We start from the raw sequence: 16172 nt of genomic DNA, 5'->3' as shown, positions 1-16172 counted from the left end.
GCTCCTCCCCGCGCCGCCGGCGCCTCTGCTCCCTTCTGCCGGGGCTTTGGCACTGCCCCCGCCCCTGGCGCTCAGCCCCAGCCCCACACTTGGTTCACCTTAACACGAGCAAACCTTTTTTGGTAGCTCTGTTTTTGCTCCTTTATCCTGTGGTAACGCAAGTCAGGCAGAGCCTGAGCGCGCTGGTGACCGAAAGCTGTCCCGAACGGGTAAGAGAAAGCCCTGGTGGGAGTGCCTGACGCTGCCCCGCCAAACAATTTGGAGTTTCCACACGGTATCAAATTTGCTTTTGAATAAGGTGGAGAAAACTTTGCACCCGGAAGCGTTTTCATATATCTAACTCCCAAGGAGCAGCTGGTTTGCACCTCTCCAAAACACACTTGAAATTGAGGCCAAATTGGTCGTTATTTTCGGTACCAAACACTTGTCTCTACCAGTGAAACCAGCAGAGCCGTCTCCCATGTGGCAAAAGTCTCCCGGGTTGTTAAAATCGCAGCCAGGTCCCCCTGCCACCTTAGCTGCTGACACGCTTTGCCTTTGGGGCATTAAAGCAGCAGGAGAGCGAGACACTACTGGCACCACGCACAGCGCTCAGCCTGTGCCGGGGAAGGCACCCAGGGAGCTGGTTTTCCCTTCTCAAAGGGAGCTGAGCAGCACAACTCCCAGGATAACTTGGGTTCCTCTAACATGTTCAGATGTGATGACCTTGCTCTGACTTCAGTCACCCCCCAAAAGCTGGAGTGGCTTGGAAAAAGCCGCAGAAATCGGGGTCGGTTTCTTCGTATTTTCACATAGTGAACAACACCCCCTGGTTCTTTTACGCATTGGATGTGAGATCCGGCAGCTGCTGCCAGCTGTTTTTGTTGGGACACCGACTGGTGCGGCATGATTTCTCCCCTCAGGAACCCAAAGCCACTTTCAACCCGGCATTTAGAGCAACCAACCGTCTTTCGCACTGCTGACTCCGGAAGTGGGGCCGTAAGCGGCGCACAGCCGTACGCCCCAGCTCCGCCGCCACCGCAACAGCAACGCAGGCGGGTTTCACTTCCTGTGCCGATTCCTGCGCACACCTCGGGAGATCCCACTTCCCTCATCACTGTCCCTGTCTAATCTAGGTGGCTTGTTCTGCAGGGCTCGACAGATTTCATCCCCAGCTTGTTGCACAGGCTGATCCTGTGACCATCAGATCACAGCTGACACCTTCTCACTGAGCAGCTCACAAACATTTGGCAGTAGACAAGTCGCTTTTGGGTATTTCAGATACCCTCATAAATCCTTTTTTAAAATAACAGAAAGAAAGAATCCCCAAGACAAGCTCCATCATCTACCATGATCTCCATTTCCCTAGAGCTGGTGACGGGGATGCCTGCCTGTGCCAAGCTGGCATTTGAGAATGAAACCAAGTCACAGTTTCACAGCTTGAAACGGCCAGTCCCGGCTACAGAAAGCTTCAGCACTAACGTGTACCCGGAGCAACGTCTCCCTCCAGTTTATTCCACTTCTGCAACCAGAGGGCAGAGGACTGACGAATTAAGTCTTTTTGCAAAAAGCCTGAACAACCCAGCTGATTTGACTGCAACTAGTTACATCCGTAAAGTTAAGTCCTGCTTACGGCTTTCAAGACTGGAAACCAAATTCTTAATGCTGAAGGGAAAAAACCCCAAATAAAAGGAGTCCCCCAACTCACCTATCAGAACCGTTCCAGCAGCACTCAAACTTGTCGAAGATGCAGTCGTTTTCATAAAGGGAACAAAGCTTGCTTCGAAGATACTCGTGAACCTTTTTGGAACATTTAAATTGGCATTAGATATAGGGAAAAAGAAGAAAAGGGAAAGGAAGGGCTACTTAAGAAAAGTCAAACCCCATACTTGATATGTCTCTACAGGCCTGTTTTCCATATTGAGATCCCAGACTTTAACGGAAAGGTAGTCTCTCGTCATCATGTACCGACCACTGTGACTGAATTTTACGTCGGATATCGACGAAATTATTTCTGAAAAAAATGATCTGCTGCTAGGATCTTCAGGTTCTTCAAAAACTGCAGATAGAAGACACAATCACGAATGAAACCAACACCAGCCTTGAACATTTTTCTGTACTTGAACAGTTTTAAGTCAGTACACAAATCTCTCTTCTAAGACAGCTGCAGTTAAATACTCTTTAGAAGGAATCTCTGACCGAGAATTACTCTCAGTCAGCAGGTTGCTAGATGCCCATCTCCAGCACTCTCACCCAGAGCGCAAAGGGCAGTGCACAGGTGCACAGGTCTTGGGGATGAACAGGGGGGAAAAAAAAGTTAAAACGAGCACATGGGTAGGACAAACATCGCAACCGACCTACAGCTCGTGTGGAAGAGCCGATGGAAACATCGTGGACCCAAGCATGACGTAGGAACGCGTGACCCACGTGCTTTCAGACCAGGGTACAACGTACCCGTCGCTAGGCCTGACTGCAAGTTGTTGTACACCTGCACAACAGTAGTTGCACACCACGACCTGCTGAAATGCAATGTCGGGAGCTACGCTCCAAACACCAGCTGTGCGGGGCTCTAGGAACCAGATACAGGAACTTAAACCCAAGAGCCAATCTCTGAATTCAACTTTTCTCGACACAAACTACCCAAGCCCACTTCATTTTTTAACAGGCCCCTTTTAACAGGATGTTCCTCAGTGACACGCAGTTAAAAAATAAAAACACTTCTACTTAATTTAATGCACCAGGAAGTCCAACAGCATTCAGCCCAGCATTCTACGTCTCCCACGGAACCAACGCTTCCCTCCACGAACGAGAAAACCTCACCTGCGCTGGAAAGCTTACCTGCAAACACCAGCTGAGCCGGCCACCCCGCGGGGCCAGCAACACCAACAACCCACAGCTACTGCAGGAGCGGATGGGAAACGAGAGCCGCGTGCGAGGCACGGGCAGCTTCCCTCACGGCTTCACCAGGAACGCTCTCCTCACATACAGCAGCTGGTGTGGCCCAGCAGGCTACAGAGCGCTCACCTCGCACCCCTGGAACCTCTCAAGAATGAATTCTGCCCTAGGAGCTGCACATGGTCACAAAGTAAAGGGGTTCTGGCAGCGTCAGCCCAGTTTCTAACGCACAAAGGTGAATAAACTGCCCTGAGCTGGCATTCGATAAGCAGATACCTTTGAGAAGCACCAAGACTGAGTGTGGACAGAAGACAGGTCTCACTGGTGCCAAAAGCACTTGTTCCCATCAGTTTATGATGCATAAATGGGTAAACGGGAGCAGAGTCAGATGGTCAATTGTCTCATGCTACACTTCTGCTTGTGGATGGCCTAGAACAAGACAATTAAAATGTTCCATTCTACCAAACTACCACCCCTTCCCTCGTGCGCTCTTTACCAATACGCGGAACTGGGCGCGTTTGTTTAGAAGCAGAACCCCTACACGCTCCGTCTCGCACAGGAAAGCGGCCAGAAGCCCGACTTACACTTGGAGTGCCTGTCGCAGAGCGCCGAGGAGCGCATGTCGCACAGCCGGATGGTGCCCTTGCTGCTGCTGTACACAAACACGTTGCAGTGGTGCGGGTGGAACTCGGCCGCAGTGATCACCTCCGTCAGCTCCTCCATGTTCGCAGGCTTAATATCTACAATATCTGGGGAGGGCTGTGTAAAGGCACGTAATGTCGCCCGGCTGAATTGCTTCTAGAAGATAATTACTGAAAAGTGTTAAAACCAGAGCGAGGTCCCACTTCTACCCTGGGCAATCCACACAGGGTGACCCGAGGCCACTGGAAAAAAAGCCCAAAAAAATACCACAAACCCCAACAAATAACTAGATCTTACAAATCAGCTGTGACAGACGCTACAGATAATTTTGGACTCTTCTCAAGGCTCCTTCTAAATGCTTCCCATTGAACACGGAATATACTTCATCTGTTTACCTGAAGCTTTAGAAAACTTGCTCAGGACCCACTTAATGTTCAGTATCCCTGTCTTTTATTTTACTGCAGATTTGTCCACGTAGGACATAGTGTTAGTTTTGGATACACAAAAAATTGAAAATTATTTCTGCAGTTAAAGATACCGTTTGATATAAAGAAAACAAATTTAATTTCCCCACCTCCCCCAAGAGTAGTGTCACTTAGTTGAGGGACCTTAAACCCTGGAAAAAACCAAGCACAGTAACAAAGGATCAACCTTTCAACTCTTAAGTTACTGAACTCCAGAAATAAAGGATGCTCCCAAATTCTTAGATTTCTCTTCAGGAGTCAAGCTATGATATTTCTACTGGCAGTTCTGCACCAGAAGAATGCTTGCACTCAGGAACAAGGGGAAGCATCCCAAGGCCTGTTAAACCTCCGGAATTTAAAATCCTGTATTTTAATCCCTAGATTCAGCTACTCCAATTAGTGAAATTCAAGTGATTCTCTTAAACCTACACCACTTAGATGTGCCCCACTATCCACTGAGAACAAAAAAAGGATACTAAAACTTCTATCTGTGATTTCTAAATGCCATAGATTAATTCTGAGGTCATCTGCAGAAAGGTACGTTTCATGATCACTATTTACTGAAATAGAGTTTATGTGGTAAGTGTGGGCATTTGCAAATATCCTTCTGGGACTTGCTTCTACCATTAGGTCCATGGGTTTCAATATTGGCACCTGAAACATGAAAAAGAACAGTCAGTTCTGGCAGAAAAGTCACTCCTGAAGGTATCAATTAACTGCCCAGATTTCTGGTTTGATTTAGCGATTAAACACTTTTCAAATCTGACAAGCAAGAGAAGCAAGAAAAGAGCCTACGAGCGCTGACTTTGTGCTCTGCCAACACAAAACCTGGGGCACAGGAGCGACCTGCCGAGCACGGCGGCTTCGGACCTCACCCCAGAGCCAAACGGTGTCTCTTTGGAACGAGATCTCACGTTCCTGTGAAAGAAGCGGCCCGAGGGTCACTTGTGGAATCGCTACGAACAGTCCCCAGTGAAATCCCGTTTGTTCACAGCCCAGCCCGCACGACTCGAGGAGCACAAGGATGCCCTTGGTCCACAGCCCGCCGGTCTGCGGGGGGACGTGGTTTGTCGGGGCCAGTGGACTCTCTTCCTCCAGCTCCTTCTCCCCCAGCAGCAAGTGAGCCTTTAAGGCTGCCCAAGGACGTCCCAGGCTGTTCCAGTACGTACAATTCCACAAACACTACCTGACATCATCCAATAAGAAAAAGTTATGAGTGTCCCAGATTATCTCTCTTCCTGGAACAAGAAAAATTAATCCAAGGGCTCTGTAATTGCTTTCACCGTGCTTGTATCTCACAGTCTGTTTACACCCAACTGTAATGATGAAAATTAATCCATGGCTTTTTATTAGGCAGTTCTCCTATCTCCCCACCCGAGGTTCCTCGCCTGGTCGTGAAACCGAAAACGCACTGATGTGCATTATCAGGAGTGAGACTGAGAAATGCCACGGACTCTCTGCTCCTCCTCCACATCTACTTCTTCCTAGACAAACAGGGTCTGTACTTCCGTCACAAAACACGCAAACACAGCCCATAAAAGCCTGAGGTACATACAGGCCAGGTCTTTTTACCACAGGGAGGTCACTCTAGGTGAGGTTTGTCCCCCCCTTCTGCCAGCGGTTGCTCAGGTTTGGTTCACCCCATCAGCTCTCCCTGTAGGACGCAGTGCCCACAGCCCAGCCCAGCCTTCCCAGAAAGCTGCCAATTTGGGAGACTAACTCTTAAGAGGGAGGCTCTTGCTCCTTGTTGCTTCCCTCATTCCGCCTGATTCCCAAATAATTACGGTGTTTCGAGAAGCACTGCGGCCAGTGCTGTGTGAGACTGGCTCCGCTCCCAGGGAGGTGGCCGGCTCCTCCCCACGGCAAGGCTGGGGCACCCAACACTTCAGCTGTACCTACTCGCGGTGCCCGCGCTGGGGCACTGCATCACGTTTTCCCTCCTTGGGTTTAGATATTTTCACTGGCACACTCAGCAAGAACTCGGCTCCCAAGGCTGAGCAGAAGGACACCTTTCAGAGGAAGCAGATGTCCTCTCCCAACACGTTTATCCACCAGGCTCACGGACACCTAAAGCTTCTCTTCAATATTCAATTCAGGCTGAAGCAAGGCACGACCCACCACAGAACCCCGCGAGTGCACACTCCCTGCGAGAGCCACGAGGGGCAGCGGCTTTCAAAGTAGTGAGAGCTTCAGTTCAATTCCTATTTATGGCAACAATAGTGTAAAAAAACAAGAAAAACCCCAACCCTGCACGATTTCACTGGAGTTGATCCCAAGCGTGGAGCACGAACCGTACCGCTCCGTCACTTTGCAAGTGAAAACACGCAAAGATATTCAACTGTGCTTTAGGTTTTCCAAAGGCTCAGAACTTGCCTCTAACGAACCACAGAACGCCCAGCCCCCTGGTCAGATTTTTGAGTCTTGTTAGAGACTAAACAAGTGGGATACAAGAAATATTGAGGGGAAAACAAAATAAAGTAAAACAAAATAATCGAAACAATTAAAGCCAGATTCTTCCCCACATCACCGTGGCACATGCTTTCAGCCAACCAGAAGGACTCAAGGTTAAAAAACAGTTTAAATTTTACATCAGTTTTAAATATGCTAAGATGTTCCAAGGGAAAAAAAAAACAAACCAACAAATCCAAAATAACAACAAACTATCGGGAAATTAATAATATTATAGTATAATCATGACTGTTTGCCTCAAGTTTTCCAGAGGAGCTTTATTTAACAGTTATATACACATAAAATGAAGTGTCTCCACTTTTTATGGAAGTTTTCAATGAATCCGCCCAAAATATCACTTTGAATCTACACGTTTCTGTTGACAGCTTTGGCAGGACAAAGGCAGAGAAGTGCATGCAAAAAGATATTTAAAGTCAAAGAGCAGAAACGTACCCGTAGTGCTGTGATTCTGAAAGGATCCCTAAGTCTTCCATCTTCATCTTTTAAATTATAGCCTTCGGCTCTTTTATCCCTTTCACTTATTTTCCATAATTTAATAGTTTTATCTAAAACCAAAAATTCACATGCTTGAGAATGAATTAAATTCAAAATAAAACTCGTGAAGCAATGAGGTCAGCAGAGTGCATATTATTCATCTCTCTAGCTCGCAGCTCAAAGGACCCTGTTGAGGCCCACGAAACGCGAGCGGGCGGGAAGGACTCTGCTTTCGGGGACACTGTTTAGCAGAATTGGTACATGAAAAGCAAATAAAAAAATAAACCAGGTGTTTGCACTTGGAGGGTGCAGAGGGGAAACGCACGACGGCATCAGCAAATGGAGAGGGGAAAGGGAGATTCATTCCATTTTCACTCCAAGGCCGCGTTCAGTGCGAATAAAACACGAGTTTGTGCCAGAACAAGGCAGATCCGTGCCTCCCGCTCGCCAGAACGGCCCTTCATGAGGGAAGTTCCACACGGCAACTACCGAACCTGCCCGATAACCTCTGAATGACTATTTAAACTACTTTTATCAGACAAATCCTGGGGAAAAGGCCCAATAAACCCAGGGCTTGCTCACAGTAACTACCTTAAGGAACACCAGGCATCTGCTACGAGACAGCGAGAGCAGGAGCCGGCCCGTTATTTCAGGGTTCCACATCCCCAGGCATGGACTAGGGGTGACCTTGTGGAGTGGGGTCAGTGGTTGGACTCGATGATTCCCAAGGGGCTTTTCCAGCCTGAACTGTCCCAGGGTTCTATGGCTTCCCAGGGGGAGTCTCTCCCGGCCAAAAAATAATAAGTGTATGCCGAGAGCGGGGTCCTGTGCCAACCGGGAACAAACCCGTCCTCCCCAAACTACTGCGGATCGTTAGGGCACTTAGGACGACACCACTTAAAGGCTACTTTAAGTTCAGCAAGACTTGTATCCAAATAAGATTATTTTAAGTTCCAAGTCCAGCAGACAGAAGTCATTCCCGCTCTTAAAATTTCACACAGCAGGCAGGGTATCAGCCCTCAGGTAAAGACATTTAAGTCCAAGGGCAATCCAGACTGTTCGGAAGAAGCCTACTCCTTTAGAAGAGCAAGTGTTTCCAGGCACAGCTCTGCATTCTCATGTACAGCTTGCTCCATGAGGCCTCCTACAGAAGCCACGATCCTCATACAGACCTAATACCTAATAATCACCACTAAAATAGTGGAAAAAATTTTTAAAAAAAGATTAAAAAATCGAGCGCATGAAAATTTGTAATTTCCGACTTGTAATTTTTGCACCACTTTTAGGTATTCTAAGTGAAAACAGGCTAAACACACCCCTCCCAGAGCGACTGCTGTCCTTAAAGAGTTGCTTTTCAAAGCACACGTGTTGGTTTGGGTAGTGGGAAAGCGAAGAACACTGTAACTGCAGTGCCTCCATTTTAAATGTTATTACTAAAAATTCATCTAGGATGACAAAAAAATAAATTTCAAAATTAGGATGATCAAGTCAAATGCAGACTTCTGCTGTTCAGCACACCGGGAACCCATTGATACAAAACCTATAAAGCAGAGTGACAGTGTGTAAATTGACAGCAGGGTCAGTAAATCCACGGCAGCTCTGCAACCATGCCTGTCCTGCAGCTGCTTCGTGACTTTTACATTCATAAACCAGTAATTTACAGAGTATTACAGCAAAACACATTTTGCATATAAAGAAATTAAAATAATCCCAAAATACACCAGAACCCCCCCCCCTCCCCAAATAGATGACAGGTGAGATAATACCCAAATTATTAAAAACGTTCTTTGTGCAAAAATAGCGTGTCCTTACCATTTGTAGACAGCAGGAAATGAGCAGCATTCTGTTGTGGTAACCACCTAATTTTATTAATTTTTTCCTCAATTTCTAGACTTTTCAAGTAGTCAAACTCAGGTTCATGACTCTGAAAGGTACTGTAAACATTATATTCTCCCCTAGAATGAGGACGGCTTTTATTCTGCAAGAAAACAGAGCATCTCTTGAAGCTGATGTTACTCGGTTCCTCTGGAATTGTACATGCAAAGCAACGACTAGAAATTGTCAATTAGCAAACTTCTGACAACACATCTTGATGAGTTTTACATTTTGACTCCATGATACTGTACCTCATTGAGCATCAATCTAGTGCACACAGGCTTCCTTTTTAAAAATATATCTTTATATAAATACATGTGTTCCTGGGCTGGCCTGGGAGGGTTCTGGGCTGCACTAACTCTCCCCAGCGGTTTGAACCTACCTGGAGCAGAGCCACCAGCTACACTCTGCACCCCAAACCCAGGGCCTGTGTTTAGTTTCGGCACTGCCGCTCACCCCCGCTGCCCTCCTCCTGCAAACCTCCGTGCCTCTAACCGCCGCAGAAGGGACATAAGTGGGGTTTTCAGACTAGGAAATAAAGGACATGGAGTGCTTTAATGTGTTTTTTATAAACAAATAATCGCACAAAGTCACTAGGCTGAAGGCAGAGCAGATCCAGCTCCTCTCCTGCTCATTTTAAACCAGGATGTGTCCAGAATGGTATGAAGGCTTGTAACTAAGCTTTGACAACCTTTTCCTCTTACAGAAACTTGCAGGCTGGTGTTGCCCCATTTTCCCTGAAGCCATTCTAGTGCTCACCGTGATGTACCCAAGACAAATAGAGACAGACTAACAACTTGGCCCTCCCAGAACTACCAGGCTGCTTTGTAGCAGTCTCGTGTGGTAGATGTGGTGGCAAGGGACAGAGATCAAAGCCACAGGCATCCACAGACTGGAGGCAACCAGTTACCAGGCTCTGCAAACAAGTTAACGTCACACAGAGACTCCTCTTCGGAGAACAGTCCCGGCCCAGAAATTCTGCAGCTTTGCACACGACAAGGGAAAGGACTGTTACTACTAACTGCATCTGCCCCCAGGAAGAGCACAGGATACTGCTGTGTGAATAGTCTGACTTGTGGGGTTTGGGGGCTTGTGATTCTGTTTTATTTTTTAAACGCTGCAAGGAGATGCCGTGACAGCTGGGTTTTGGCTTACAGAGCAACCGAGCACTAACAGCTGAAAGCCAACCAATAACAGTTCCACTCCAAACAAGCATCAGGAGAGCCAGAGATCCTGAGCAGGTGGACACTTCTGACCTTGATCTCCCTGTGCCCTGGCTAAGTCTATACAGCAGACTAAATGATAAATGAGCTGAGCTGTCTAGGTATAGTAGGATACTATTTCAGCAGCTTTCCCAGCAATGGTATTTTCATTTCCCTACCTCTCCAAGCCCTCACAGTGACTGGTAAGTCACCTTTGGTGCCGTGCTTTATAAACAGTATCGCAGCGAGCATGAAAAGCAAAACGCTGGCCAGCTGCTCGCTGAGGGAGCATCGCCTGAACCACACAACGAAAGAAGGGGGATTCTGCTGAGAAAAGGCACAGCCCCTGAGGATTAGAATACTTCATGCACAAACAAGCCCAATTACAACTCCACTATCAATTTTGGTATTGCTGATGCAGGAGAAGGCTCAAAATCAAAGGCTCAAAAAGAAAGGCTCAAATTCTGATCAGCTCTTCAAAAGAACGGAGAAACACGTTTTTCAGTGGCAGGGGAGGCTTCTCTCAGGGATGACAAAACGTGAGAATTATATTTCAGCATTTAGTGCACTTTTTCAACACATGCTATTTCTCTGGATACAAACGCTCAGTGATGTATCTGCACTGATGAAGGGACAGAACATGTCGCAGCGTTAGCACAGAGCCGAGCGCTGCTGCACAGAGCCGGCCAAAAGCTGTGTGGCTGTAGGGGGAGAGTCTTCCTACCTCTGACCTGAAAATGCTCAAGTCTTTCTGGAGAAGTGGCTATTCCCACTGGTTTGGATTCATAGGATCCGAAAACACATCAGCTGCTTAATTCTTCAAGTTTTGAACCATCTTACCCTGCTGTCCTTGTAGCTTAGCTTATATCCTTTCTCATAAACTTATGTTATCTTCAAAAGCACCACAATCTGTCTCAGATCAACCTGACCAAGTGTAAAGTTTAGAAGACAGCCAAGAGGCAATTCTACAAAATGATACTGGGCATTCTAGGTACAAATATGGGACCTTTTAGATATTTTTTTAAATTTTTTTTTAAAGAGAGTGAGGGAAATCATCCCCAAACTAACCCATGAGGTTCAGCACAATTTAGAAATCTGGCTAACTTACAGTTTTCCAAGACAAAAATCCAACCTTTCAAACTTCACGGTATGCACAGATGAAGTGAGACAGGGCAACACAAGAACAGTGTAGTAACAGCACTTTTGTTTTTCGAGTCACTGACCTCTTGTTCCCTTTGAAATATAACCACTCTGCCACCTTTGTCTCCTGTTGCAAGAAGATCACCAGAGTAATTAAATTCAACTGTTGAAATAATATCAGCTGTAAAGAGAACAGAAATAAAATCTCACTGTAATGTGTAAAGCAGATCGAGCTGGTTTAAGACTTGAACGCAAAAGGCAATGACAACTTGTATTCGAGCACCAGCACAACTTCTTGATTCACACCGCATCACCAGCGGCCAGAAATTAAGCTGTGTTTCAAGCCTAACAAAGTTTACTTACAACCCTCATTTCTCAGTTTAAGCTTTTGAAGGCCTTCAGTCATGAAAGAGAAGGCCTATTGTTGCACAGCACTCATGCTACATCAGGAACCTGAACCTGGCGCTCCCCCTCTGCCACAGAGGGATTTAAAAAAAAAATAAATCATTTTCTTCCAGTTGAGTTTCCTGAACCAGCCCCGCGCAGGAGCATCAGCGCGTGTGCAGCAAAGCTGGCAGGATGAGTGCAGCTGGGGCAGAGCAACGGGGAGCCCCGCAGGACCTTGGCTTCCAGCCGACACCGCTGCCCTCGGGAGCAGCCAGCATCTACTCACCCAGGCACGGCACCGCCAGCTCTGGAGGTGGCAATAAAGGAACAATTGCCATCAAGCAATCTCGAGCCCAGGGGCAGGCAGATAAGGGGCCATAAATGTCTGTCACAGGGTTTAGGCATATGGCAACAAAACCAACAAACCGCTCGCAGACAACGTTAAGTAAACATGCACCCATACTGTGGCCTGCCAGCCAGGCAAATACTTTATTATATGACACAGGTATTAAAATTGCAGGATTTGAAGTATATGATATCAATTATTTTCAGAGTTTGCAATTGGAGACTAGATGAAAATTACTTTCCTGTATCGATCTTGACATGTTATCTTTTAAATTCCTTTCAATAAGCCCTCACTTTTACATGGAAAGTGATTAGGAAGTCTAATCATTTTTCCCAACACATAATTCATATTTCATCCTTTATTAACAGATGCCCTTGAAACATTTTTTTCCTAGAGCAGAAAGATCATGATTTACCTGCTTTGATTAAAAAAAAATAAAAAAATATTTAAACTCCCCCAACTTTCTACAGATTTATCCCAGCCTTCAAAATCGCATTACTAACCTGCTTCCGGACACGTCTATTTTTATATTCACCTTTCTTTAAAAGGTTATGAAAAGATTCCATTCTGGTAAAGAACAGAATGATGGCTAATCCCAAATCCTCAGCAGACCCAAAACATTAGGATAAAAAACCCCACCACAACAAAAAACCCAACCCACCCTTGCTGCACATACCCCACACTGAAAACCTTCCAAGTAATTACGGAGCAAACTTCTGGCTTTTCACTAGGAATGCTGACAGAATAAAAAACAAACAAACAAAAAAATTAATGCCTGTATTCTCTCTATACCAGTTCCCACCTTCTGTAGCCAACTTCTGGTACGTGGACATTTGCCTGGGAAACAGATTATGCAGGAAGTATTGGAAACACCCAGAGCCCCAAACAGTCCTTCCCCTCTCCAAACTGCAAAAACGAATTTACAGCAGTAAGGCGTCACTTCCAGAAAAGAGCACATGGTATAACGGTGTCACTGGTACTAAATGATCTCTTACTTCAGAAATCGCCTTAGAATTATGAGCGTCTAGTAGCATGACACTGATAAAAATCTTAAGATATATATATACATACCCATGGACACACACAAGTTTATTTTTAGTATTATACTCAAACACTAAACAGCCCTGGAATTACAAAGGTTTATCAGTAGCAAAAGTCATATTCTACTATTACAGAAACCTGACAGCCATTCCAGCACGGATTGGTTTTACCCTCTGAGATACCAGCAGCAGAAATAAATGTCACCCTAACATCTGCAATTATTTCAAACCAAGTCACAACCCCTCCCTTTTCCATTTCAGAAAGGTTAAAAGCCACTGTTGATGTTCCCCGTGTGCTCAGAACACACCGGGCACCGTTTCTGCTTCACCACGTGTCCCGTACAGCTCCTCCTCACTCGCAGCACTACCCGGACAGCTCACCTTGGGCTCCCTCACGGGAACTGCGGGAACACTCCAAACCACGGGCGCTCCCCGAATTCTGTGGTTTCCAATGAAGAAGCACGGGGGCGGGAGGGTACACAGCACAGCACAGCCCGTGCAGAAGGTCCCTCTCTCCTCAGGGGCTACATGAAGCAGGAAGAGCAGTGGGACAGGTGAAGCGAGTCCCAGAGCGCCGTGCTGCCCATCCGCCAACACGCTCCACGGCAACAGGGCAGTGGGGGCAGCACGTCACCACAAAAACACAGCAACTGGCTTCAAACATTTTCTAAGTTAAAAAATTTGGAATATGCCGAATCAACTTTTTTTTCCTTACAGCTGTGTAGTTTTTTTAATATATAAAAGTATGAATGGAAACCAGTTTTTGCCCTAGGCATGTTTAATTGAATCCTATCAATCCCCAAATAATTCCATCCCGTACTCTCAGCACTACACTAGCTCAGAGCAGGGAAAATAGAAGAATAATAAATAAATTACAAGACTACGGATAAACTACAAAATTCATTCCAAACCCACTGCTCTGTGTTGTGCTCAGCATGTGTTACCCATCTACACTGGCTCTTTATTTCCAAGTCAGATTAGAACTCTTATAAAAAAATGAAGCACGCTTTTGCAGGTTCGTAATCATCACATTAACTTTGGATTTTTTTAAAGTGTTTTTATTATCTCTCATATCTTTTTCTTACGTGTACAAGCACCAGTCTTACCTCCCAGAGGATGATTTCAGTCTTCTCTCCATACATAACTCACAACGAAATGCACAAAAGGGTGAAGAAAGCAAATACCACGATGGTTTGTCTTATGCCCAGCATCCAAATGCACCTTCTGGTCCACGGAACACCTCTGGACCATGATTTTCCAGACACGGGGAGGTACGTCCGACTTCCCCTGCACTTCTGTCCCAGTGTGCCAAGGACTCTGCTCTGGAAGAAGCCTCCTGCAAGCTATGGGGAGCTGCAAGACCTACAGCTTTACAGTAAGACACTGGTCTGGCAATATTTCTTTCCAGACACGACAAACTGATGTTTAGCCTCGCTTTTTGTAGGGAGTTTAACTTATTTACGGTTAGAGTAGAAAACTCCTACCTGTTTTCTAAGCTAGTATATTAGAAGGATTGCTGGCAACTGGAACTATGGTTCTGTAGAATCCCCACAGTTAAAAGCACTAAGTACGTCCACGGGTAGGAAACACCCTCCCAACACCTTCGCCAGCTCCACACACCCACCTTTACAATAATGTACTCGGAACCGTTCCCAGTGACTCGGGAGACCGTCCTGTAAGCCTCGATGCACGTTTCAAAACTCAGCGTCAGTGCTCTCAGCCTCCTAACACCACTGCTGAACGTGCACCTCCCTGTATCACACAACTCCCCTCACAATTCTGGCACATTTATACAACCTCCCAAGCCTCCCGGGCTAGTTACATCGGGGGTGAAGGGGGACGGGATGGCAGAGACCAACATTTGTTAGGATTCTGAGATGCCAGCAAGCTTATACCTGCAAACTAATTTAATCCCACGAAGTATTCATATGAGGTACTTCTGACTGACACCGATATCAGCGCCTGGGCTCTCTCTTCAGGTAATGGAGAATGCAAAGAGATCCAGAACATCTACATTAGATACCTAAAATTAGCTGCTGTGAACTTTTCCTCTCTAAGCTGGCTGCACAGAGCTACTTGGTTAAAATCTACCAACTGACAAAACGTAATTACTTCCCAGCTCACCCAGCAGATTAATGACTTTGCAGTGCAGCTCATGCTCAGGGTAACAATAACTAGCCACAAGCAGCACCAACTTCTCTCTCGCTCTTCTAAGCTGTTCAAAGGCTGTTGTCAAAAGCCCAGTGCTCAGACATTTAATGAGCAAGGACGCCAAACTATCACTGGTTTCGAAAATCATCTAAAAAGGGGGCTGCTCCAATTTCTAGGGGATTTTAACTTTAAATTTTTCAAACAGGTAAACACACCACTCCACGTTCAGTGCACAGATTGACCAAAAAAACCATGTTAGCCAGCCTGTCTCCTGTCCCTCCCCTCGAAAAACATTTTTAACACACGGCACCTCTTCCCATGATCTGTCCTAGAGGCCCAAAGAACGAACTGCTCTAAGGACTCTGAACGCCTGGGGAGGCTCATGCTGCGAGAGGAAATGACTGGATGTGGCCCCAAGCCAGAAGGTTGGCATCAACTCCGGGGGAGATTGTCAGTGGAAACTAAACATAGACAGAACCTTTCTGCGCCTGCAATCAAGATCAGAGGTGACACCCCTTCCCCTCCAACGCACGCTGCTGCTCTGCAGCTGGAGAAAGCTGTGGGGGCACTGTATGCTCTCCTACAGCTGATGGGAATGAAGCCCACACCACGGAAGGGCATGAGCTCAGGCTACGTGCTCCTAAATCCCCTGGGGAGCCAGAAGCGGGAATCTCCCTGGGAGGCTGCCGGACTGTAAGGCGTGCCGTCAGAACGACCAGAGCTCTCTTTGGCAGCAGACAGGACAGTGTCCCATCCCCACGGACGGCTCACCAAAAGCGTGGTGAGTCAGGGCCCACAGAGAGAGCGGCAGGGAACCACGTTTCAGAGCAACTAAGTGAGGACTCCGAGTCAAATAAAAAAATAAAATAAAAAAATAAAAGGAGCGAGTACGGAAAGAAAAGTAGGTAGAGGGAACAGATTACCAGAAAATTTGGAGGCTAACACCTGCTAAACAGCAAACAACAGAAAGAACGTTTAAAAACCCAAAATCATATTTGAACTGAAGTTCCAGGCACACAGGGCCTCAGAACTGCATGTTACTTGATTTACAGCAACAGCGAGGGAACACTCCCCAAACATCCCCCGCAGTACCTCTCTGCACTGAAAG

The 16172-nt window shown here is 46.5% G+C and overlaps 1 protein-coding gene across 1 annotated transcript in view; it reads right to left on the bottom strand.

The window, feature by feature from the left end:
- The window catches only part of LOC104270995 (serine/threonine-protein phosphatase 2A 55 kDa regulatory subunit B delta isoform), a 12370-nt gene extending 505 nt beyond the window's left edge, over positions 1–11865 (bottom strand). Inside the window, exons 1-8 of the mRNA XM_009865528.1 lie at positions 11814–11865; positions 11224–11321; positions 8736–8901; positions 6882–6994; positions 4457–4634; positions 3459–3623; positions 1869–2038; positions 1688–1779 (exon numbers count right to left, since the gene is read on the bottom strand). Of these exons, the coding sequence (XP_009863830.1) occupies positions 1688–1779; positions 1869–2038; positions 3459–3623; positions 4457–4634; positions 6882–6994; positions 8736–8901; positions 11224–11321; positions 11814–11865 (1034 nt within the window). The remainder of the gene's footprint in view (positions 1–1687; positions 1780–1868; positions 2039–3458; positions 3624–4456; positions 4635–6881; positions 6995–8735; positions 8902–11223; positions 11322–11813) is intronic.
- Between the last annotated feature and the right edge of the window lie 4307 nt (positions 11866–16172).

Source organism: Apaloderma vittatum, unplaced genomic scaffold (assembly GCF_000703405.1).
Source record: "Apaloderma vittatum isolate BGI_N311 unplaced genomic scaffold, ASM70340v1 scaffold27762, whole genome shotgun sequence".
In the NCBI taxonomy this organism is placed as follows: domain Eukaryota; kingdom Metazoa; phylum Chordata; class Aves; order Trogoniformes; family Trogonidae; genus Apaloderma; species Apaloderma vittatum.
Note: the sequence above shows the minus strand (reverse complement) of the source record. Positions and strands in the feature narration are given on the sequence as shown.